The following is a 26,728-nucleotide window of genomic DNA, read 5'->3' as shown; positions in this document are numbered from 1 at the left end:
AAAGGGTGCTTGTTGATTGTCCAATAGCCTAGCAAGACTGCAAAGGCAAATGGAACCACATTGAGATTTTGTTTTTTTGCCACAATAGAGATGATTTGCAGCATGTCAAGTAATTGTGCCCCATGGGGAGAATGAAAAGGGATATTAGGTCCAACACATCACAAAACAAACAAGTATTCCTTCTTTAAGGATCTAAGTGTTTAACTTCGTGATTTGTAAGACTACAAAGAGCCTCCCTCTATACATATCAATATAGGAAAAGGGAGTCGCTTATGCATATATAATTCCTTTATATCTTTACCATTTTGATCTACTTGTCTTATTTTAACTCTTGGATTTTTATAGTAAGGTCATGCTACGATGCTTTTTCTAGAAACCCTAAAAACCCCTAACTTGCAATGGATTTCTTGGTTTTGGAAATCTTGGATAAAAGAATGGTTGTTGCTTTTTTTGCTTTGAAAGCCAATAAACCTTAACTCTTGATAGTCTAGGAGTTCAAACTCAATTTTGACTTGAATTTCCTTATGCATATAACTATTTTTTTGTGGAGTTTTTCTTATATAGATAAACAAAGAACCTAGATGCTGGAGGCCAAGCTACACAAAGGAAAGAATATATTTTCACAAACTTACACTTGCACATCAATTCGATCAAGAGGGACACATACACCATACTTCACTTTGTTTTTGGGCACAACACATGGGCCTCTTATATCCATTTTTCTAGATATACTTCCATCCCATTGGGTTGATGCACTTATATGCATCAATGCACTTATATGCACCTTTTCAATGCGTTGCACAACACAAGACCATTGGGGCTATACTCATCATCTGCCACAATCTTGTAGGTATGGTGATAAATTTCCCACCCATTTGTAATGAAGATACAAAGGATAGGCTGGCTACATCCCATCTTTATGTTTCACTCCTAAGTATATTTGACAGAAAATGCATGATTCCATAATGTGTGAAACATCCGTATACATTTCCTATGACCAATACCTTTCCTTAATCTTCTCACATGTGCTCCAAACACCTCTACGGCTAGCCCATAAAGTCTCATGAAACTCCTTCATTGCCTATAATTGCGTAGCTCTATCACTTATGACTTGGGTCCAGGGCAACAATGGCAAAAAGTAAGTGAGCATGGAAAGCATAATGATCCGTGCCACTTTAAGGCGTACATGAAGGGCAATCAACTAACACTTAATACCCCCTAATTGCAAAACTACTCAAAAGCTTTTGAGACATACTCATTTCCATTACTTGACCTTAACTATTTCATCCTATACCTAGACTGGTTCTCAACAAGAGTAAGTCAACACTAAAAGATAGACAAGACATCAAATTTCTGCTTAATAGAGTAAGCCTAGACCTTATGTGAGTAATCATCAATGAATGTGACAAAGTACTTTTTGCACCACCTAAAGCCAGATGAAGGATGTGCAATGAGGGTGTATGTGTAGAGTGAATGCAGAGACCCAGATGAATGCTAGCTTGGCAGTGTGTGCAAAACCTCTTCTTTTAGGGAAATTGCTACCATATGGGTTTAGTTTCTTGGGTTCGATCGAAGGAAGGGATGTCACCCTTGTTTTAAGATGTCTTCGCATCTCGCAAATGCTTCAAGCAGCAATGACACGAAATCCCTTCTTGAAATGAAGAGGTTTGATGGCACTGGTTTCGACTTGTGAAAGGACAAGATGCAAGGTATTTTGTTTTTGAAGGATTGTGATGATGCCCTTTTGGAAGTCAAGCTTGCAACTATGATGGATGAGGATTGGGCTAGACTCAACAAGAAGGCCATTGCTTACATTAAAATGGTTGTATCTAATGATGTACTTATAGACATTAAGTGTCTTGATATAGCTTATGCCATATGGAAAAATTTGATGGACACTTATGAAAATACAACTCCAATAAATCAAGTGCATCTCATGCGCAAGCTTGTAAACATGGAGTTGGATGCGTCTAAGCCAACATCGGAGCATTTGAGTGCTTTCACAAGGATTTTGAGCCAATGCAAGACTCTAGTTTGCAACTCTTCAATGATAAATTAAAGGCTATTTTCTTGTTGATGGCCTTTCATGATAGCTGGGAGTCTTTGGTTGTTTCATTGAGCAACAACCCTACTTTAATCTTCAATGGTGTTTGGGGCTCTATTCTCAATGAGGAGATTAGAAGAAATCCCAATGGAGAAAGCAGTGATTCAGTCTATCATCTTAGAGGCAAGTCAAAAAGGAGGGGTAATGCAAGAAATAAAGGCAAAAGCAGGAGCAAAAGCAAGGGCAAACAGCAGGATGTTACTTGCTATCAATGCAAACGTAAAGGGCATAAAAAGCCCAATTGTCGCTACTACAAGAAAGAGCAAGAAAGAAAGAAATGGCAAGGAAAGAAAAAGAATGATGGCAAGAAAGATGATGACAGCTCTCCCTCAAAAGAAGTTGCAAAGGCAAATGTTGCATCTAGTGTGGGCATTGAAGAGCTCTCTGACTTTAGAGAGATACTTGTTGCAGCCTCATGTAATGATGTAGATATTATGGCAGCAGCAGGTGATATACACATCACTAAAAAGTAGGTAATTGATGCCTTACTTTCAACTCATGATGGGCTATCTCAAACATGGATAGTGGACAATGCTGCCTCTTCTCATATTACTCCCTCTTTGGTGTCATTTTCTAAATACAATGCAGGTTTCCTAGGCAAGGTTTACTTGGTCAACAATTATGCATGTGAAATAGAGGGTATACGTACTAGGTACCATTCACTTGGCCCTTGAAAATGGTCAAGAGCTGATTTTGCAAGATGTCTGATATATACGTGGCATAAAGAAAAGTCTTCTATTAGTTGGACAGCTTGATGCAAGAGGGTATTTTATTACCTTTGGTGGTGGATCTTCGAAGGTCCACAAGGGCTCCATGTTGATTGTTAAAGGCATTAAAAGGGAAACTTTGTATTATTTGCATTGTAAAGCATTACCTAGAAAGTTTTTGGTTGTTGCTGAAGTTCGTTCACAACTAAAACTTTGGCACAAAAGACTCGGCCATATGAGCCAAAAAGGCCTTCAGGTTCTCTCCTCTTTAGGAAGATTTGATGTAAAAGACTCTGGTCTCGACTTTTGTAATGATTGCATATATGAAAAACATGTGAAATCTCCTCGTTACTCTGGTGTCATTAAGAAGTCCAATACTCTTGACTTAGTACATTCTGACCTGTGCACTATGTCTATTAATTCACATGGGGGTGTACGGTACTTTGTCACTTTTATTGATGATTTCAATAGAAAGTCATGGGTATATGTATGAAAGAGCAAAAAGGAAGTGTTGGACACCTTTAAAAGGTTTCATGTTTTTGTTACCACACAGAAAGGGCTTAAGTTAATAGCTATAAAAACACATAATGGAGGCGAGTATATTTCAAATGGGTTCAAAAAGTTTTGTGAGATGCATGGCATTAAAGGAAAGTTGACAGCCCCTTACAATCTTGCATCAAATGGCGTGGCTGAAAGATATAATCACACACTTTGTGAGAGAGTCAAATGCATGCTGTCCACAACTAATCTCCCGCAACAGTTCTTGGGAGAAGAGGCTCTTAAAACTGCAATTCATGAGTGCAATCGCTCTCCCAATCGTGCATTGAAAAATGGCATTCCTGAAGAGATTTGATCTGGCAAACTTGCTTCATATGACCATTTGCATATCTTTGGTTGTGATGCCTGTATGCATATTCCTGAAAATCAGAGGACTAAACTAGACATGAAATCCATCAAGGGCATCTTCATGGGATATGGAGATGAGGAAGAGATGGGATGTAGAGTTTGGCTTCCTCAAGATAGAAAGATAGTACGCAACCGAGACGTACTATTTAATGTGGCAAAGCTGCTGAAAAATGCTACACATGGTGACCTTGACAAAAAGAAGGTCAAATTTCAACATGAACAGTCAGCCATTCAGCAATCATTGGCTAAAGATTTTGTTCCTTTCGATGCTGAAAATGAGCAACAACCTATTGTGCTACAGCCAGAAGATAATGAACAGCAAATTGATGCACGTGATGGAATAGGACAACAAGAAGAACATGCTGAAAACAGGTTACAGCAGCAAGAAAATGCTGAAAATCAGCCACCAAGTGATGGTGTGCACATGCCTGAGAATGTAGGCCCATTGCCTATCAATATAGATCATTGGGTAAGAAGGTCTACACGTGTTAGAAGGCAGCCACAAGGATTTCAGCCATCTTTGGATTGTATTTTATTAACTGACGAAGGTAAGCCTCTAACATTTAGAGAGGCACAGTCATGTGAAAACAAGAGAAAGTGGAAGCTTGCTATGCAGGAAGAGATGGAGTCTCTGTATGTGAATAACACATGGGAGCTTGTACCTTTGCCCAAGGATAGGAAAGCTATTCCTAATAAATGGGTTCATAAGGTGAAATATATTGATGGAAAGCCCAAATACAAGGCACGTTTGGTTGCTAAGGGTTATACACAAAGGGAAAGCATAGACTTCCGAGAAGTTTTTTCACTGCTGGTGAAGATGACTACGCTCCGTGTTTTGTTTACTCTCACTACATCCTTGGATTTAGAGTTGGATCAAATAGATGTGAAGACTGCTTTTCTTCATAGTGACCTGGATGAAGAGTTGTCCATGAAATAGCCCGAAGGTTTTGTTATTTCAAGGAAAGAGCATTTAGTTTGCAAGCTGAAACGCAACTTGTATGGGCTAAAGCAAACCCCTAGATAGTGGTATAAAAAGTTTGACACTTTTATGCTCAGCCATGGATTCAAACGCAATCATGTTGATCACTACTTATACACTAAAAAGACTGATGATGGAAGCCTTATTGTGCTGGTTTTATATGTGGATGACATGTTGATTGCAAGAAAGCATAAGAGTACTTTACATACTCTTAAAAGGCAACTGAGTTCAACCTCCTCAATGAAAGCTTTAGGAGCAGCTGAACACATTTTGGATATGTGCATTAAAAGAGATAAGAGGGCAGCACTTGTTTCTCTCACAAGACAGGTACATCAGCAAAGTGCTTGACAAATTCAATATGGCTGATGCTAAACCTCTTGGTGTGCCTTTACCACCATATACAAAGCTTAGTAAAGTTGATTGCCCAAAAGATGATGCAATTGCTACTGCTATGAAGGGCATACCTTATGCATTAGCTTGTGGTTCTTTGATGTATGCCATGGTTGCAACTCAACCAGACATTGCTTATGCAGTGGGAGTTGTTCGTAGATTCATGTCTAACCTTGGCAAGCCACATTGGAAAGCAGTGAAATGTATCTTTAGATACTTAAAAGGTACACAAGACAAGTGTATATGCTATGGAAAGGGTACACTAGAGTTACAAGGATGCTATGATTCGGACACGGCAAGAGACCTTGACATTAGAAAATCTACCAATTGATATGTCTTTACTTTGGCTGGTGGGGCTATTTCTTGGTATTCAAGGTTGCAGAAAATTGTAGCACTGAGTACTACAAAAGCTGAATATATTTCAGCCACAGAAGCTTCTAAGGAAGCTATTTGGCTCGGTCGTTTGGTCAAGGATTTTGGTCTTTCTTCACGTACTCCAATACTTGGTTGTGATAGCCAGAGTGCAGTATGTCTGGCTAAGAATGCTATGTTTCATACACGTACCAAACACATAAATGTTTGGTATCACTTCATTCGACAGGTCTTAGATGATGGCCTTGTCACACTAACTAAGGTCAAGACCCAAGATAACCTTGCAGATGTTCTCACTAAAAGTCTTGCAAAGGCTCAGCATGAGTATTGCATTCAACTAGTGGGAATTGGATAGTTTAAGGAGGAAGATGGTACAAAGACTTTCAAATTTCCCTCCTGTTCACACCCTTTGCCCCTCAAGCAACATCAACAACCACATCCACAGGTTGCCACTTGGATGGCTTCTACTGTTGGGAATAAAGACCTCGTGCCTTTAAATGTGCTCGGGTGTGAACACACCCTTAGCACTTGTACTTACACACATATATATATCTATCTAAAAACCTAAAGGTACACTCTCATCATTGTACCTAAAAACGTACACACTCTCTACTCTGCTTTCTCTCACTCTCTCTGTCTCTCCACGACTAAGGAACACCTACTGTCTCGATCTTCGTGCCTAACCCGTCACTACAAACTGGTGTCAGAGCGGACAAGAGATAGCTCTAGTATTGCAGGAGTCTCACGTGGACTCGATGAGCAGCAATCAACAATCAACAAGCGAACAGGTGGTGAGGTCCTTTTCTGACCTGGCAAGCAGGCGGGAGACAATCGGTTGTTGCAGCAGTTGACAATCGGTTGCAGCAGCTGACGAACGACAGGCGACCAGGCCTGAAGACACACTACAAGCGACCCCAGACGACACACTGCAAACAGACGACTAGGACCAGACGAAACGGGCTGCAGACGAGTTCTACGATTGACGACCGCGTAATAGGCGACAGGGAGGTTCCACGAGTGACGGACGTCACGCAGCCGCACGGACCACGGGCAGTCAACGCCTGTTTTTTCTTTTTAATTGAAATCAGAAAATTTCAATCTGATTTACTTCCCATTACCATTTGTGTCTTCAAATTTGGGGGTTTTACCAAATTTGTGCCCGACACACATTGCAGTGTTCTCTAGACCAAAAATTGCAGACATTGAATACGCGGGCCTCATAAATTTTTTGGGGATTCTCAAAATGCAAGTGAGATTTTTCTTGGATGAGTCAATTTCACTGAAATTTGTGCAATCTTGGCCAAAAAATTTGGGCCTTTTCCTAGATTTGGGAAATGTGATGCAGGACAAACAAATTTGTCTCAAAAATTGCAGGAATTTGTGACATTTTTTTGTCCTCGACATTTGGGGCTTTTCATGTACATGCACAAATTGGGCTGAAATTTACCCAATTTTCCAACATTGATGCACATTGGACCCCGTGAAATTTGGGGCTTTTGCAGTTTGGGCAAAATCTGTGCAACATTTGGTCATTTTATGTACATGCAAGTTGAATTCCATGCAATTTGGACATCACCACTTGGTAAAATTTGGGGGTTTTGCTGAAATTGCTCTATTTTGGCAAAATTGACCTGTTCTATGCATGACAGAGAAAATGTGATGTGTGGTTGATGCTTTGAGCACAAAAATTTTGGGGCTTTTGACCATGTATCACAAATTTTATGCCCGTGGGTACATGTACAATAGAAATTGCAACTAAAATTTGGGATTTCTCATGTAATGTGATGCACATGCCCTTGGAACAGCTGTAATCAGTTGTGGAATGCTGTAGCACATGGTTTGGTGCTTCTGAAAATTTAATTACAGATCTGAAATATGTGCTTCTACGTGTATTGCTGGTTGGTACTTGTTTGTACCTTGGTCACTTGGGTGACAGTTTTGGGCTTGCATTTGCTGTCTTTTGGTCACATTTGGGCTGAAAATCATGGCCGGCAGTAATGACAGCAGTAATCTTATGCACATAAAGAAGCTTGAAGAAGCACATAACTTTGCATTTTGGCAAAAACAGTGCTACAATATCCTGTTGCAAAAGAAGCAGGCAAAGCCGATTAAAACCAAAGGGGCAAAGACCACGGACATTGAACAGGAAGATTGGGATGAATTAAATGAGCTTGCACGCTCAACCATCGAGCTATCGATTTCTGATGCCTTGTTGTTTAACATTGAAGGTTTGGATTTTGCATATGCTATATGGACTCGACTGGAAGAACTGTATGCACAGAAGAGTGCTGCAAGCAAAGTGTATTGGCTGAAAAAGCCTATGGATTTGCGTATGAAAGAGGGTACTGCAATGTTTACTCCCTTGAGTGAGCTTAACTCCATTTTCAGCCAAATGGTTGCTTTGAAGTTCATGATTGATGAGGAATTTAAGGCTACTTTCTTGCTTTGCACTCTACCAGAGAGTTGGGATACATTCAGGACTGCTATGAGCAGTTCTAATGTGATCCTTTTGTATGCTAATGTAGAGAGTGCTCTTCTTATGGAAGAAATGAATCGGTAGAACAATGCATCCAGTAAGTCTTCCAGTGCTTTGTATACTAGGGGCAGATCACAGCAGAAAGGCAAATATGATAGCAAGGGACGCAGTAAATCACATGGCAAAGATGTTGAATGCCATCATTGTGGCAAGAAGGGTCACTTTAAACGTGGCTGCTACAAATGGAAGAAAGAGAAAGAAAAGGGCAAGAAGACAGATGATAGCAAGGAAGAGAAGAAAGACAGTCAGTCTAAGAAGGGCAATGTCAAAATTGAAGAGGTGAATGTAGTCACTCATGACAGTGATAGTGGGAGTGGCGTACTCTTTGTCTCTTCACACTTTGGTGCACATGCTCTACTTGCAAATACAGATGATGACATGCATACCTGGATTCTCGATTCAAGTGCTTCCTTTCATGTCACCCCTCATCGTGAGTGGTTCACTGACTATACAAGGGGTGGACATGGTGTTGTCCATCTTGGGAACAACTATGCATGTGACATTGCAGGTATTGGCAATGTGTAGTTGCAGTTTCAACATGGCTCTATCTTCACACTTTAGCATGTACGGCATGTACCTCAGCTCAAGAAGAGCTTGATTAGCACAGGGCCGCTAGATGATGATGGTTTTCATACCACCTTTGGTAATGGAAAATGGAAGATCTGTAAGGGATCTAGGGTTATTGTCAGAGGTTACAAGAGTGATACTTTGTATTCACTTCATGTATCTAGTGTGCCTGAACATGTTGTTGTCGCGACCGAGCAGCCAAGTGTTTCTTTGTGGCATGGCCGGTTGGGACACATGAGTCAAACAGGAATGAAAGTGATTTCTCGTTTGGGTTACTTGCCTTGTTTTCGTTATGCTAATTTTGAGCATTGTGATAATTGTATTTATGGCAAACATGTACAGACGTCTCATAAAAAGTCTATTTCGCTAAAAGTCTCTAGAGTTAGTACATTCAGATGTATGTCAGATGCTAGAATTATCTTTAGGGAGGAAAGAAATATTTATCACCTTTGTCGACGATGCTACACGAAAGGTATGGATTTATCCTATTCGTAGCAAGGATGAAGTGCTTGACAAGTTCAAAAAATTCTTGGCATTGGTTGAAAATCAGATTGATAAGACACTTAAGTGTCTTCGCTCTGACAATGGTGGGGAATATGTGTCCAAGGCCTTTCAAGCATTTTGTGACAGCAAAGGGATAAAGAGGAAGCTCACTGCCCTTCATAATCCACCCCAAAATGGAGTTGCAGAGCGTATGAATCGGACCATACAGGATAAGGTCCGTACGATGCAGTCTAATGCTGCATTACCCCATGGTTTTTGGGCAGATGCTGTTATGACAACCGTACACTTGATTAATCGGTCACCAAACACGTCTTTGGGGGAGGGAGTTCCCTAAGAAGCGTAGTCGAGCAAGCCACCTTTATATACTCATCTGAAAGCATTTGGCTACAAGGCTTTTGTGCACATTCGTAAAGAAAAACATAGCAAACTTGAGCCAAAGTCCTGTAAATGCATTTTTCTAGGATATGGTGATGAGGGTGAAATGGGGTATAGATTGTGGCATCCCGAGAAAAGGAAAGTAGTACGCAGCAATGATGTTATCTTACGGAAAGATCGCATACATAAACAGCCTGGAAAGACTGAGGAGGTTCGTAGGGTTGTATTCCAAGAAAAAATATCTTTTGGACAATAAAATGTGTCAACTGTACAACAGCAAATACCTGCTGTAAATGAACCTGTAAATGCAAAAAATAATGTTTGAAATGATCTGCCAGCTATTGCCCATGATAATGAGTCACTACATGTGCAGGAACAACCAGGACAGCAAGCTGTTAATGCTGATTTGCAGGCTGAAATGCCAGGACAGGATACTGAAAATGGAAATTTGCAGGAACAGCCAGCAAACAATGACCATTGGGTTAGGAGATCGTCTAGGACTACTAGACGACCTGACAAATTTGTTTCTGGTGCAAACAATGTGGCTGATTATGTCTTGTTGACCGACTGAGGTAAACCGTCTTGCTTCAAGGAAGCAATGGACAAACAAGACAGCAAGAAATGGTATAAAGCCATGTTGTCAAAGATTAAATCTCTTGAGCATAGAACATTAAGGATTAGGTTAGTAAATATTACTTGTTTTAACATTAGAGTGGCTACCCATGAGATAGAGTATCACAAGGCATTATCCATCCAATACTAATACAATTTACAAACCACAAATGTCTGCTTCATTTTCAACAACGAGTCATAAACATAATGAGAGGTTGAGACAAAATGTAAACCTAAGACTCTAGTTACAAGTTCGTTCCAAGATGTCATCATCTGCTTGTTCATTGTTGCTAGATGATTGCATCCATTTGTTGGCATATCCTTCTCTTGCCCAAGAGAGCTTGTGTTGACAATGTCCAGCCGCCACCCTACTGATCAGCACATTGTACGACATCAATAGGCATTTTGATAGTGTAGGTGTGTTTCACTACTATCACCTATTTTGTGCGTGCATTTTGCAGCTGTGCAGGCTGCCCTACATCAGCACATCTCCTTTTGCCATCATCTAATTGATTTCACCCTCGGGTGATTAGTTTCGAGCTTGTCCTCAAGAGTGTTGGTTAGCATAAAACTTGGTATGATAATGGACCTTTATAATGTTTTCCCTAGCAATTGTTAATATCTCATGCATATCATGCAAAAAGTCAACTAAGTATTGTGTTTTCATCCCCTTGAGCTCTGTGGCAATTGATACTTTCAGCTCATAATCATACATAACCATAAACAGGCTATAACCAGTAGTTGAATGCTTAGCACTATTATAAGCAAACTCAATCTGAGAATAATAACACTCCCAATCAAATTGCCTATGGGAAACATATGCACATGATTTGTCCTTCTAGTTTGTCCATGGGTTTTTGGATGATTCGAGGATGACGTGGACAATCAAGTTTCTAGTTTTTGAAAAACTATTTACTAGAAATGGCCAGTGAACTTGGGTTCCCAATCCCAACTATTTCGTCGAACAAACCATAAAGTCCATAAATATTTCGACAAGAGACCAACCAACCCATGGCTTTTCACTATCATCTTTACAAGAATGAATCGAGCCATTTTTGTCAATCGGTCAACCACAACCCAGATTGCATCATGATCTCGGTTCATACGAGGCAATCCTACTACAAAATCCATAAAAATGCTACTTTACTTTCTATTGAGAATTTGTAAAGAATGTACCATATGCGCTTGTCTATGCCATTGATCTTTACTAAGCTAACACTACAGCACTCACACACATAAGACTCAATCATAGTCTTAATATGTGTCTAATAAAAGTAGCACCGATCTACATCATGTCTCAAAACTTGCCTATAAAAGTAGTCAATTGTCTTGATTGTATGTCCTGGATAAGCAGGAGCATGACTTTCTATCATCACTTTTGGCCTCAATTCTTTGTGATATATAACTCGCCTTGCATTAGGAGAAAGTCATCTCTTAAAAGACACAATGTTCATGTCTCTAGCCATTGCAAAGCCAATCATATACATTGTCAAAGTCCGAACCATCACCATATTAATCTTTGATGACATCCAACTCAGTGTGATATACCATAGTAAATGCTGAAATTTTAGGCTTTTTTGACAATGCATCAGTCACCATATTCTTTTTGCCATCAATATGCATAACCTAAGAATGGAACATGGAGAGGAAGTCTGCCCACCTCATGTGCTTCTCAAATAACTTGGTTTGTGCCAAAAAGTAACGCAATGATCTAAAGTTATCTTTTCCTTCAGCTTTTCAAATGTTGAAATTTCCACTATTGTCCATCTAAAGGGAACACCTTCTTTTGCAAAGCATGCAATGGAGAAGCAATTTCGGCAAAGTGCTAAACATACCTTTTGTAGTAGAAACATGAGCCTAAAAAGCTATGAACCTCTTGCACATTTTTCATGTGTGGCGATGAGTGTAGGCTTCAACCTTTGCAAGATCCATGCACACCCCATTAGCCAATACAATGTGCCCCAGAAAGTGGATCTCATGCAAAAAGAACTCACTATTCTTACCATTAACACTAACCAATGCTTACGCAATTCAATGAACCTAATGTTCAAAACAGCATGACAAGAAAAGATGTCCGGACAAATGGTGGAAAATGACGTCTAACTAATGACCTCCTATGAAGCAATAGCTTCCCAAACTGTTCCAATCATTGCCCATCGTAGAGGAATTGCTAGTGTGTATACATGTGTTAATGATAGTGAGAGAGCCTTTAAAGAGAGAGATGGTTCAAGGTCATTCATATCATCCAAAGGGGCCAAAAGCCTGTCTAATGCAACAAGGAAGCAAATATGACCAATATGTGACGATAGGACCAAAGATCCAAAACTGCATAGGCAAGTGGCACTCCAAGAGCTGCACTTGAAGCTTTCGCTGAGAGAAACCTCAAACAGCATGGCAGCTCCAAAGTAAATGCAGTCTTGCAGCATTACGCAGGAGGGACAAGTGTCAGGTAAGATGCAATTTGACTGCCAAGCTCCAAGGTCCATGGCATGGGTAGAGGGACCCCATAAACTCTAGAAGCACTAATCAGACAGAGAGGTAGCTTGAGAGCACCCAAGTAATTGTACTGAAAATTCCAGTCTTCTAGCCCATCATCCCAAGATACACACAGTTATTCTGTTGTGAAACAATGTCAGAGATGCATTTAGAATACCCCAAAAAAGGACATTACCAAAACCACCAGCAGGGGGAAAGCGATGTGCTGCGTCTCCAGCAAGTATAACTCGTTGATAACTGGAGACAAACTGCTTTGCAACTTCCGCATGCATTACCCATTGTTTGATTGTTTCAACTGCTACATCATGAAGATTCATCCCTGTCAAAGCAAGAATTATCTGGTTGCATGCCTGCAATCAAGGTAGCCCGCATTACTCTTTTGCGTACAAGTAGCCATTGTCAATTTCAAAATTGAAAATGATACATTGTTCACATGTTTGACCATATCCAAACAACATTTAGGTGGAGTTAATGCATTGTTATCTAGATATTCATTTCCTCTCCTACAAAATCTGAATAAGTTTTAGGCCACTTTATCTTCGATCAAAACATCAGATATGAGCTCTCTGAAATTGCCCAAACAAGAAAATTTTAGCTTCAAAACACCTAGAGTGCAAAATCACAGACAAATTATGCCATACTGTCATGCTCATGCAACAACTATTTTTTATAGTGAAGGAGCTGGTTGCCATCTTTCTAGTTTGTAAGCTCCTTATAAGACCTTCCCTTCCAACTACAAAATTCCCCACCAGACGTTTCAGCTTTCAGACTAGCCTCCACAAGGATCAGTCTACTTCCACAAGCAACAAGATAGCTCAAGTTGGATCGATCCATCTTTTTCAAAAATTTGGTGAACCCAACCCAACACACTTGGTCATGTAAAACCATTTGCTAGGCAGTTTGCAAGTATCGAGGGCCATTTCTCCTCACAAGAAAGAGGCTGCTTTGTGTATTTCACTGTGCTAGCATGCAAGGGAGTTGTAGGCCTACGGATTCTCTCCAAATAATAGAAGGATCTCTTGTTTGGAAAAGTTGAGATTTAGATCAGGTTGGCTATGCACAACCTAAAAACAAACTCAAGTGGTCTTCACAAATCATGTTCCCATGGCTCTTTCTACCACATTACAACATATGGGTTGTACAGATAATAATTGATTATTCCCTCACCTTGCTTACAAGGCATGCTCAAAGATAATAATCAAAAGAAGACATGGAACACAGCATGAATATTTTTCTGGAGATGACAGAACCCGTCTCAGAAGGTCAGATGGCAGCAAGATGTAGAATCACTTGAAATAGTTAACAAAGGGAATGTTGGAATATCTGTCAATCCATACAAATATTGCGCACACATGTCGAGTTCTACATTTCCAGACTCGCACAGAACTGGATTCAACACAAGTGATTAAATGTACAATTTAAAGGATTTTCTGAGTCTCTAACTCCTATAATTGCTTACCTCAATTGTGAAATCTTCATAGCGCTGCTGGGGTGGAAAAAAAGGAACCTGAAATACCAGAGAGACACTTGCATGATAAATACAAGCATAGCATATTCATAAGTATAAAGAGCACATGAAGTACTTTACAGATCAATCTATATACACAAAAAGAACAAAATAATCAATTGATGTAAGGTGGCAGCAAAAACGATCTCTTTGAGAAGTGAAAACAACCATTTAGTAAGAATTAAAAAGAAAATGTTCAAAATGGAGATAGAGCAGAAAGTGCTGCAAAAAGATTGCAATAATAAGCACCCAAGAAAAAGATAATCAATTGATGTAAGGCAGCAGCAAAAATGATTTCTTTGCAGAGAAGTGAAAACAATCATTTAGCACGAAAATGGAGATGATACAAATTCTGAAGTGTCTTTACCATATTTTCAACACATTCCAAAAAAGCAAGCACATGTACATCATGGTATTGGGCAAGCTTAATGAGAAAGTTCATTTGCTCCATCATTGGAATCAAGCAAGGAATCCCTAAAATAACTTCTAGATCAATCATCTCCTCATATACACAATAAGCTTCCATGTTATCTAGAAGAGTCCTTTTTAGCAGAAAGTGCAGCAGGAAAGATTGCAATAATAAGCACCCACTAGGGAGCTAACAGATTACCTGGGCCACGAACTCTCCCGCTTTAAGATCATGTGCAACAAGTACTCCAATCACTTTAGTGTTGAAAACGAAATACAGCATTCCTGGCCTATTTTCAGATAGATACTGAGCCAATTGACCACTGAAAAAATGGATGCTGATTATATTTTGCAACGCATGTTCTCCTTCCATGTCCACACCCATAAGCCGTCTTACTATACTGGCTGCCCCATCTGTTCCCACAAGGAAGCTACAATTCACTTCCTGCGTACTGCCATCAGTGTCTAACACTCTGGCCTTAACACCTTCAACTGTCTCTTCAATGGAAACACACTCATGCCCCAATTTGACTTCTCCCATGAATGGTATTCCTGTTTCTGCAGTCACTTTCTGGCTATGTTTGGCACCCTGTTTCACCTGCAAACCACATCTTTCTGCCTGTTGAAGAAGTAGAGGCAATAGTCGATGCTGGGAGAAGTGAGCCACCCAAGTAGGGCTAATTTTCCTAGCGAGATCTGAGATGGCCCTCCAACATCAGGTGTTTGATGCCACAATCAACAACAAGAATTCTACAGAAGCTTTTAGTATTACAGATCTGCTCACCCAGCTTAGTGGCATTTATTAAAGGTATCATCCTAATAAAAGAACTATAAAGTTTATTTACAGAGTATTTAAAATGAAACAATGGCAGGCAGGCAGAACTTTGCAAAACAAAAACTGAGTGAACAAAAACAAAATAAACAACACATCAACGAAACAAATATGGAGGGAAACAAACCTAGATACAATTAACATTTGCTTTGTACTTGTATCACTTGGCAAAAGACAAGATCTAAGAGTACATGATGCACCGTAGTGTTGCCAGACATGTTATTACTTGTCTTTCTCTGTGTCCATATCCTGGTTGTGAGCCTTCAATAGAGTCTGATGGGACATTGGGGTTTCTCAGATCTGTCCTCTTCCCACAGCACTCTCAGTCCTGTCCACTCTCTTCACTGCAGCCCATGTGGCTCCCTGACAAAAGGGCTCAGGTGAAATGAGTTCCTGCATTTCATGGGCATTTTCATGCTGGCAGCATATTTCAGTCTGGGCAGACAGTTACCAGATCAGAGCAGACATTTTCCAGCAGGGCAGACATTACTTTTCCCTTTGGGCAGGCAGGTCAGCTAGCCAGGCAGCACTTTTACTGGCTTGTCGGCTGCATTTCAGTCTTTCGGCTGGTCCAAACAGCATTAACGCAGGTCGGGCAGTTTGTGCAGCATTGGCAATACATAGCCATCCCTCCTCCTTGAGCTCCTCATCATGTCATCTTCTTCTTCATGCCAGTGGTCATGATCATTCTGCTGTTGCAGCTCCTCTCTTCAGTCATCATCTTCACTGTCCTCTCTCCTCAACCAGATCTTCCCCTCCTGCTGCAGTCTGGTGCCATCACTGCCATGGATTTGTCCATACATGCAAGAGCTACCCTTTGTATGAAGCCCTTTTGCTCAGACCACAAAGAGATGAGGGAGATCTGCTAGCAACATGAGCAATACACATGAGCTACCCACAAATCATAACCAGGTGTAACATTATTCAGCCACGCACTAGGCACGTATTGCTCCATATATATTCATCCCATCCTCTCTTTGCATCCCTATATGGGCACTGTATTGTACATCACTATAGCTTCTTTGCACACTGTCATTGATTACCATTTAGCGCATCACACTTTGATGCCTAATGAAAATTATCATTGTAAATGGTTTTGTCTCATAGGCCATTTTTCAGCCCTAGCAAACATTAATAATTCTTTTTTTCTTCACCCCCCCACCCTGCGCCCCCAAAAACCATCTTAGGTGCATTCACACGCTACCCTCCTCAACATGGTGCTAGGACAGGGGATTATATACTTGCCCCTCCCATGCTTATTCCCCATATTCAGGATCTCGGTCTCTCTGCACCCTGTTGCAGTTCACACAAGGGAAGATTCCCATGCACTTCACCAACACTCCAAATACTACATTTCTAGAGAGACGAAGAGTGTCTACTCACGAGATCTTCAATTGAAATATGATGTTGACCCCCACATTCCACTATCTAAACTCACACAACAGTTCAATCAAGCCTTACATCTAGCAATAGTTAAGCCTTCCTACACTCATGTTAGTGGATTTGTCAATTCATGTGTGAGTCTATGCGTGTCCTAGTGGGCTGGGTACCATTTACCAGTTGTGATGCGGGCTGCTATTTTTTTGCACCAGTTTTTTATGGTTGACTATATATTATATTGTGGCCAAATTTATTTTTTGGGTACCTATCTCTTGGTCTAGTTCATGATTTGGGCCTATAAATAGGCCATGCACTCCCTCCTCAAGTCAATCAGTGTGCAGGTTCTGTTTGGAGAGATGGAGGCCATGTCAGTGCCCGACAATCAGTGAATCATGTTCATTCGGTATTATCTGATCTTGATATGGCTTTTGCGATGTTCTTTCTTCATTGTGTTTCTCTTCTCTTGTGTTTGTTCAATCTATTGTAGCAGACTCTCACGCTTCCATCACTGCACCCTACATTGACAACTCACGGCCCACACGACAAGCTCCCTTCAGGCTACCCACAAATAGGCACAACCACTCTTGAAATACCTCACATGGCTCAATTGGAGAGACACTTGTATCAGTTGTTTTTGAGCCACAATTCAACAAAGACCTCGCAACTTTTCAGAGAATACTATCTAGCCACACCCATTATATCTCCTAAGCTGTCGATCCCATCACGACTATTGCAACGTCATCACCAGTCACTATGCCTATCCAGCCCACTGTGACTATTGCCACATCATCACCAACCCCTCGCGCCCTATCCATTGTTGCCACCCTGCTGTCCACCAGCCTCTTCCAAAACATCATACAACTTGCGTTTACTGCAGTGCATGCCCAATCAGCATCATCTTCACCTTCCTTTTGCCATCGCCCAGCTTCCTACAGCCTCCGATGGATTAGCTGCCATCATCTTCAAGCAGTTACAATGCTGCATTTACTACTTCCAACCCCATAGACTCCTACATTTTGGTTTCCAGCCTACTACACTTTCACTTTCAATCTCATCTCAACTTCGACTAGTGGTTAGAGCACTCAGGAACCATCTCTGGTGGACATCATGTTAAGAAACCACTTCTTCAATTCACACACTTCATTTAGGGTTTCACACTAACAACCCCAAAAAGGGCTGGTGTCCACATTTTGGTCACTTTTTCAGTGGGTGCCCACATAGTGGTGTGCCACCCTAGACAGCTTATGCCTATAAATAGGCAATCACTTCATTCATTCTTCACTCCTACCACCCCACCACTCTTCAGTCATTCTTCACACCTCTGCCTCCGTCATCAAACACCCTTCCCTTCTCTCACTAGCCCCTTCCACTGCCCTCACACCCCTTCAAAAGGACATTGCGGTTCATGGCTCCTGGCTGCCTTCACCCTTCTTCAAAAGGACATTGCGGTTCATGGCTCCTGGCTGCCTTCACCCTTCTTCTTCTGCCTCAGGCACCCTGTTCCAGCGTTAGGCCTTGAGTTTGGAGCATCTTCCAATTGGCATCACCATCATCTGCTTGGCGTCAGCACCTTTTCCATTAAGCTCCGCCTTCACCTGCACTTTTCAAAGTGGAGATCTTCTCCTTGCCTGGCATCATCTCCAACTTGGTACCAACATCCTTGCCTCTAGCAACAATCGTCACCAGGCGTCACTGATTTCATTACTCGTCTATCACAAGGGCTACTAGGGCCTGCATTTTTGTAGCCTAGATTCTCCTCCATTAACTGGCGTCACTCGTCCATCATAGGGGCTATTGGGACCTGCGTTTGTGCAACTTGGCTCCTCCTCCATCACTTGGCATCATTCGTCTATCACAGAGGCTGTTGGGACTTGCGCTTTTACAGCCCAGCTTATCATCCATCATCTTGCGTCATCATTATCAACCTTGCGTCAACATTTGGGCTACTCTCCCTACATTTGACAGCTCCGATACTGCAATTTGCTCCCTCCATAGCCAGTAATCATCTTCCACATCTCCGAGGGCATCAAAGAACTATCGTTCGCTCCCTTGACAGCTATTCTTCACCTTCCAGTCATTACTTTGATAGCCCACTTCCCAGAGGACTGTGTTTCACTACCTTCACTGTGTAGATTTCCCATAGGTGCTGCCGCCTAATTCAAACAAGACAATGCAATTATCTTTTGAGCTTCGGCTCCACTATATCAGCTTTTCTTCTCATGGCATGATTCAGTGCATCATCACCGTGTTCTTCTTGTGTTTTTGAGTCTCCCTTCTCTCAATGTTTCCCGCACACACTCTTACTCCCCACAAACCCTACTATCTCTCTACATTGTCACTTATTTTGACACAGTATCAGAGCATACCTATTATTTTTGACATGGTATCAGAGCATGGGAGCTCAGAGAGCTAAAGACCCCTTTCATTAGAGAAGGCAAAGACAGATTGTAGGTTCGGCATCATCTACCGATTTTTCCCTTCATTTCCGTTGCATCACCAAGAGACAAAGATATCCTTCTCTTCCTCTCGCACCCACCCTCCCTTTTACAGGTTGGCACTCTGGTGCTATGACTTCTCCATAGGCAGATGGACAAACCCCTGGGTGCTCCTCTTCTAGCATCATCAAAACCCCCACCGATGCTTGCTATCATGAACCTTTGCTCCCTACCCCTCCGGAGTACATGCGTCTATCCCCAAGCACTCATTGTGCCACCTCTCCCTTCTGGGCCACAGAGTTTTTTCTGCACCGACTTTCAGATTTTTACGCTTAAGGCCATAAGACGCATCCAATGCACACTAAGCTCTTACGAGTCACAAGAGGATCGACTGGTACCACGGTCTCCTCACGACCGCTGCAATTCACTATGGAGGTTTCTTCTACTTCTTCTAGGGTCTCACGAATGCCACCTCGACAACCCACGGTTCAATAGTCCACTCCCCTAGAGAGGCAATGATTGTTGGATACCATCCCCTCGAGCAATTGTTCGACCCCCTTTATTATTTCGGCTCCACAATCCGCTCCGCTGAGAGACAATGATTGTTGCCCACCCTTGGCTCCACATGAGCCTTATCTTTCCCTACCCTCAACTACTTATCCCCCAAATACATTCTTTGGCACGACCAATGGCACTTTCTTCATCATCAGATGATTTGGAGTTTGTGATCTATGAGCTTTTAGATTCCCTATCTCTTGTAGTAAAGGAAGGTGAGCCCTGATGTGAAAGCACGAAGCAAAAGAGCTACGATGGAAGAAGCAAGAGCAAGAGAGAGACACCCACAATATGAGAACTCCAATAGTCACAATGTGTGACCAGCCTTCCCTTTATTTAAATGTCACTGAAAGGATAAAGGATGAAGTAATAGTGATGGGCGCCTACCACCTGCAGTGTACAGGTGTACAGGTATGCAGGTATTGTCAATGTAAGTAATATACGAGCAGCTGGACACAAGTGCCTTTGCCCCCAACAACCTCCCACTTAAAGGAAAATGTACCTCTAGTGATGAGAAGAGAACCAAAAAAAGTGACAAAGTACAAATGTACATAAGTACAATAGGATGAGGAAAGATATCATCTCATCCAACGCCCACCAACTTCCTAAGGAAGACAAAGCACTCCGCTCAAAGACTTTTAGTGAGTAGATCTGCAAGATTTTGGTCAGTTGAGATCTTGATAGACTCAATGGACTTGTCCTCAACAACAAGCTCTCGAATGAAGTGGTAATGCACCTCAATGTGCTTCGTCTTTGCATGGAAGACCAGATTCTTGGCCAACTAAATAGCACCCATAGAATCCTAATGTAATGTAGAGACCACATCAGTAATGCTGAGGTCTATCACCAAACGGCCTAACCAGAGAGCCTCCTTGCAAGTCTCCATGACTACAATATACTTTGTCTCTGTAGTAGATAGGGCCGTGTATTTCTGCACCCTGGACATCCAAGAAACAACACCTCCAGCAAAGGTGACAACGTACCCAGAGATGGACTTCCTATTGTCTGCATGTCCTATATAATCAGAGTTAGTGTATCCCACAACTCCTGTATCCTGGCGACTAAAACATATACACATATCTGTTGTGCCCTTGTAGTACCTTATGATACCCTTGACGACATCCGAATGCGGTCTGCCAAGTATGGCCATATAGTGTGCCACAACTCCCGCTGCAAATGCTACGTCAGAATGAGTGGCTATCATGGCATACATCAAACTACCCACTATGAATGCAAAAGGAATCTTGGCCTTCTACTCATCAAATTGCGGACAATCAACCTAACTAACCTTCATGTGAGAAGATAAAGAACAGCCAATAGGCTTAACATCTTGCAGATGAAACCGCTTAAGGACCTTCTGGATATACTTCTTTTGTGACAAGTATAGGAGCCCCTTAGAGCGATTGTTCCTAATGCACATCCCAGGAACATGTGAGGTCTGTCCCATGTTCATCTCAAAGCTCTTCTTAAGCTAACCTTTCAAGGCATCCAACTCATCATGAGCACTTCTAGCAATCAACATATCATCCACATAGATGATCAAAATCATAAGGCTGCCATCATGAGCCTTCATGTATAAGCACGGATCCATATCACTGTAAGAATATCCCAATGAATACATAAAGGCATCAAACTTATGGTACCATTCCCTAAGTGCCTACTTAAGGCCATTAAGGACTTCCTCAATCTGCACACTAGGTGATCCCTACCAGGTTCTACAAAGGCATCAAACTTATGGTACCATTCCCTAGGTGCCTGCTTAAGGCCATTAAGAACTTCCTCAATCTGCACACTAGGTGGTCCCTACTAGGTTCTACAAAGCCCTTAGGCTACTCCATGTAAATCTCATCATGAAAGTCCCCATGAAGAAAAGTTGTCTTGACATCCATCTAATAAAGATCCAAGTCAAGCTAAGCAACCAAAGCCAGTACCAAGTGTAGGGTAGTCATCTTCACAACAAGAGAAAAAACTTCATCAAAACCACGTTCCTGCTTAAAGCCCTTAGCAACCAATCTAGCCTTGTATCCTGGCTTCGGGCATTCAAAGATACTTTTCAACTTGTACACCCACTTGCATAGCAAAGCACACTTACCACTAGGCAAAGGAACCAAATCCCACGTATGATTTTTCTACAGTGAGTCGTACTCTGACTATATGGCCCTCTCCTAAGAGTGAATATCACCTTTGCCCATGGCCTCATCATAAGTAAGAGACTCACCAGCATCTATCACCGTAACATAATTCACAGAGGGTTCAAACCACACAAGTTGTCATCTATCTCTAGTAGACCACCTCAAAGCTGGTTGTGGGGCCTATACATCCTGTGAAGCATCAGGGACCTGGGCCATTGGGACATCAACTACTACGACAGGTTGTCTAGCTGGCTATACAGTAGCAAAAGGCTCTTCTTGAAATATCACCCTGCGTACCTCAACGACATGCTCAAGCTGCTTATGCATTTTCTCCTCATGGAAGAAAACATCATGGTTGCAAATGACCTTCCGAGCCTATAGATCCCATAGGCGATAGCCCATGTCACCCGCATCTTCTTAACCAAGAAAGATACATTTCCTAGACTTAGGATCCAGCTTATTGCGCTTGTCCTTGGATACATGGCAAAAAGCCTCACAACCAAAGATACGCAAATAAGCATATGAGGGAGATTTTCCAAACCATACCTCTTCTACAACCTGATAGTCAAGAGCAATACATGGAGACCAATTTATCAAGTGTACGGTAGTAGTAATTGTCTCAGCCTAAAAATATTGTGGTAAGCCTACCTAGCTAAGCATACTGCGAACTCACTCCTGAATTGTCCTACTCATGCGCTCAATCATACCATTCTAAGGTGGGATATGTAGAGTGGTCAATTGACGCTTAATACCCCTCTCGTCACAAAATTGTGCAAAGGCTTTAGAGACATACTCACCCCCATTATCTGACCTTAGGCATTTCAGCCTATACCCAAACTAGTTCTCAACTAAAGCAAGCCAATGTTGAAAGGTAGCCAAGACTTTCAATTTTTGCTTAATAGGATATGCCTAGACCTTATGCATATAGTCATCAATGAAAGTAACGAAATACTTTGCATCTCCTAACAACTTACAAGGCATGGAACCACATACATCCAAATAAACAAGAGCCAAAGGCTCACCCATGCGTATCATACCAAACCTTTTAATGCATATTGCGTGTCTACCTGCCATATAAACAATGATCACAAGACTCAAAGCACTATAGTCAAGTGGCGGAAGATACTGCAAATGGATAAGCATTTTTCATTCCTTTCAAGGACATGTGTCCAAGGTGACTACCACAAAGATACATGTGGAACTGTATCCACTGCCAAAATATGGTCAACTGACCCAGATACAAGCAAGGGGTAGAGAGTATTGGACTTAGCACCTCGTGCAATGACAAGATTTCCACATGTAATCTTCCATGAAGAATCACTAAAAGAAACTACATAACCTACATTATCCAAAGTGCCAATAGAGATTAAGGCTCTTCGTGAGAGCCAATACATGGCATACATCATGAAGAGTAAACATGCAACCTGAACCAAACTGCAGTTGGACATTACCAATACCAACTATTGCCAATGCCAAGTCATTACCCAAACGAACAAATCTAATCATATTGCGATAGGAGTGAAACCATTCTCTATGAGGGATCACATGATACCCGGACAAAGCATCAATCAACCATGAAGTATCAAGAGAAAAAGCTGCAAGTATGAAATCATCATCAAAATCAGTTTGCACAACATTATTCTCTTCGATCTTACCACTTGACTTGCTAGGGACAATGTTGTGATTGTCATTTTTGTCCTTTACTTTACCGTTGCCCTTTTCCTTGCGATTATCTTCGTGCATATAATGGCACTATAACCGAATATGTCTTAGCTAGATGACAGCTATCCTTATCTACTCTAGTTTGTGGCTCAGTTAGTATGTCACCTTAGTTAGTTGAGTTTGGTTTGAGACCCATATATAGGGTTCTTCTATTTCTATGTATTAATGTTCTTTTGGCTTACACAACTAAGAAGAGGAAAACTGTTTTCAGCCTCCACCTGTGTGTGTATTTCCCCCATTGTGCAAGTAAGAAAGCTACAAGTGAGACTCCTTCCTTCTCTCCCACAATCTTGACATGGTATCAGAGCCTTGTTCGTGGTAAGGAGCTCAAGAAAGCAAACCAAGTTCGCGGTGTTCTGGTAAGAGGACCAGTGTTGCTTTCATTTTTCTGTTGGCACTGGGACACAGAAGCCCTGTCCAAAGTTCGGGTGGGACATAGTAGGATGACCAGAAGGTCCACTAGGTAAGGTCATGGAGGCAAACTGTGGTACCAATTGTTCCACACTCGGGAGAGACTGGGAGGGATACCTAGGCTGCAATGATCCTAAAAGTGTATGAGAATATGGAACACCACTTGGCTGAGGCAAGGATGAGGTCCTAAAAAGTGTGCCTATGTTTCCATAACCCCTCGGTGTGATCTGCGGTGCAACTTGAGGTGTCTGAAATGGAAATGCGAATGGTGTGAATGGAAGTGGAGAAGCAGTGGAAGAAGATGGTGGGATGGGTGGATTTTGAATTTGTGGAGTGATAGGTGAAGATGCATTTTGTTCATTTTTCCCATTTAATGATTGAAAATGAAAAGATGATGATGAAGATGCACCATGCTACCATGCCTACCTTCTAAGAATTTGAGTGTCAGCTATTGCGTTATGCACGATTATTCGATCAATTTCATATGAATAATCCCTCAGAGGCGACTCTTGTTGCTCATTCTTAGAAGGGGTAGCAAGGGAAGGGCAAACAAAATCAAACTTCCAATCAAAATCAAAAACAAAATCAAGCCGAGGAATCACAAGGAAACTCCCGGTCACAACTCAAACTAGGGTGGTAGAATGTACCTTAAAAAAATAGATATTGTCAACACTATCAAAAGACTTGCCATTTTGACGAAGAGTGTCGATCAAAGGCAAGAGGCACAACACCAAAACCTAAGTCTCACACCCAACCCCTCAGTCGAGCAACCCCTAATGGGGGAGGCAAGGTGATGGCAAGGGGCACTTTAAAGCTTAGACTCACACTACCATCTGTCAGCCATCTCAGTCGACAAGGTTCTCAAATCCAAAGGGCTTGTCTGACTAGTTTGCAGCAGCTCACATCGTCTCCATAGAGACATCAGATGCGAGTCTCGTCCATATCTGTGAGTTGCCTCCTGATGAGATTTCCACAGAGACCCACTCGTCACAGCCAAGCACTTCAGCTTCTGTTTGGACTATGGACAGTGGAGCTAGACATCACATGACTCCTATACAGGACATCTTTCGTGCCCAAGCCCCTGCAACCAGGTGGGTCCCTGTAGGAAATGACTCCTCGGTCAAGATTCAAACTCAAGGTTGCGTCAGTTTTGCCACGGATCCAGCTTCGTTGGACAATGTATATCATGTTCCTCAGCTTGGGGTGAACTTGTTATTTGTTCAGCAGCTTTGCTAGTCGGGGCGAGCAGTTTTCTTTACAATGACCACAATCGAGGTCCTTGACTCTCAAACCAGTTTAGTGATTGCTCGTGGTGAGGCACAACCTAATGGCCTATACCACATGATACACTTTCTTACCAAGCCAATAGCTGAGGGCTCTGTGTTCCATAGCTTCTAGGCATTTGCCACATTTCGGGAGCTTGCGAACAATGAGCGTCTTTGGCATTTTCACTTAGGGCATCTTGGTTATGACTCTCTTTATGAGTTGTCACACCATGAACTAGTTGGGGGCCTTCCCTGCCTAAAGCTAGCTCGCAATGTCTATAAAGCATGTCAGCTCGGGAAGCAGCACCATACCCCTTTCCCTCAGCAGTCCACACATTATGCTGAGGCACCTTTTAGATTGATTCATGTTGATCTTTGTGGATCGACATCCATTGCCGCCTTGAATGGCACAGTATACTTTTTTTTTATAGTGGATGATCATTCTAAATACATGTGGGTGTACTTCCTCAAGCATAAGTCAGATGCTTTCATATATTTTTCTACTTGGGTGCTGTTGATTCATAACCAGACTAGACGTCGTGTTGGTTGCATAAGTGATAGCGGTGGTGAGTTTATCTCCATGGTGAGTTTATCTCCTACGAGTTTTCCGAGTTTCTACAGTAGCATAGTATCTCTCCCCAACTCACCTCTCCCACCTTCCCCTCTCAAAATGGAGTCGTAGGACGTAGGAACTGGACAATCATGGAAATGGCACGCTCTATGCTGTTCGCAGCAGAGCTCCCTGAGCGCCTTTGGGTCGAAACTGTTAACACTACAATATACATTCTCAACCAGTGCCCTACTGTGGCTCTTTCTCAAAAGACCCCGTATGAGGCATTCTTTGGCTCGCCGCTTGTTATTTCCCACTTCAAAATCTTTGGATGTCGTACCTATACACACGCCTAATGATAAGATAGGAAAGCTCACTCCCTGAGCTATTCTCCTTATTTTTGTTGGATATTCCTCTGACGCAAAAGCCTATCGTTTGTTTGATCCTCGGACAAATAAGGTGATCGTTCGAAGGGGCGTCACTTTTTTACGAGAGGGATATCGTGCAGTCCTCTTTACCGGATTCCGATCCGATTTCTCCTTCCACATCATCGGAGATCGTGCCTACTGAGCCTGGTCTATTTCCTGCTCCTGGCATTCCTGCAAATTCTTCAGCTCCTAGGCCCTCTCTGGGAGACCCGTTACCTCGCCGGTACTAGCAGACCATGCCGGATTCGGGGATCTTACCACCGGATTTCACTCCGGAGGGACCTAGAAGATCTACCTTGCTTGCTCATCAGGTATCATTTGCATCATTGTTTATAGCTAATTACATAGCGCATTCTGAGCCGAATACATGGCAAGAGGCTCTTGAGCACCCTCAATGGCGAGAGGCCATGAAGAAGGAGCTAGAGAGTATTGATAGAAATGAGACTTGGACATTGGTGGATCATTTGAGCCACAAGAAAGTCATCGAGACAAGTGGATTTTTAGGACCAAGCTAAAAGCTGATGGGACTTTAGACAAGTACAAGGTTCACCTTGT

At 42.0% G+C, this 26,728-nt stretch overlaps 1 protein-coding gene across 1 annotated transcript in view; it reads right to left on the bottom strand.

The window, feature by feature from the left end:
* The window catches only part of EMB2421 (FAD/NAD(P)-binding oxidoreductase family protein), a 107,902-nt gene that overhangs the window by 69,482 nt on the left and 11,692 nt on the right, over positions 1–26,728 (bottom strand). The window contains exons 4-6 of the mRNA XM_087664324.1: positions 14,666–15,159; positions 14,008–14,055; positions 12,724–12,898 (exon numbers count right to left, since the gene is read on the bottom strand). Of these exons, the coding sequence (XP_087520450.1) occupies positions 12,724–12,898; positions 14,008–14,055; positions 14,666–15,004 (562 nt within the window). The 5' untranslated portion in view covers positions 15,005–15,159. The remainder of the gene's footprint in view (positions 1–12,723; positions 12,899–14,007; positions 14,056–14,665; positions 15,160–26,728) is intronic.

Source organism: Lygodium microphyllum, chromosome 23 (assembly GCF_053477565.2).
Source record: "Lygodium microphyllum isolate KBCC chromosome 23, Lygodium_microphyllum_v1.1.10, whole genome shotgun sequence".
NCBI lineage: Eukaryota > Viridiplantae > Streptophyta > Polypodiopsida > Schizaeales > Lygodiaceae > Lygodium > Lygodium microphyllum.
Note: the sequence above shows the minus strand (reverse complement) of the source record. Positions and strands in the feature narration are given on the sequence as shown.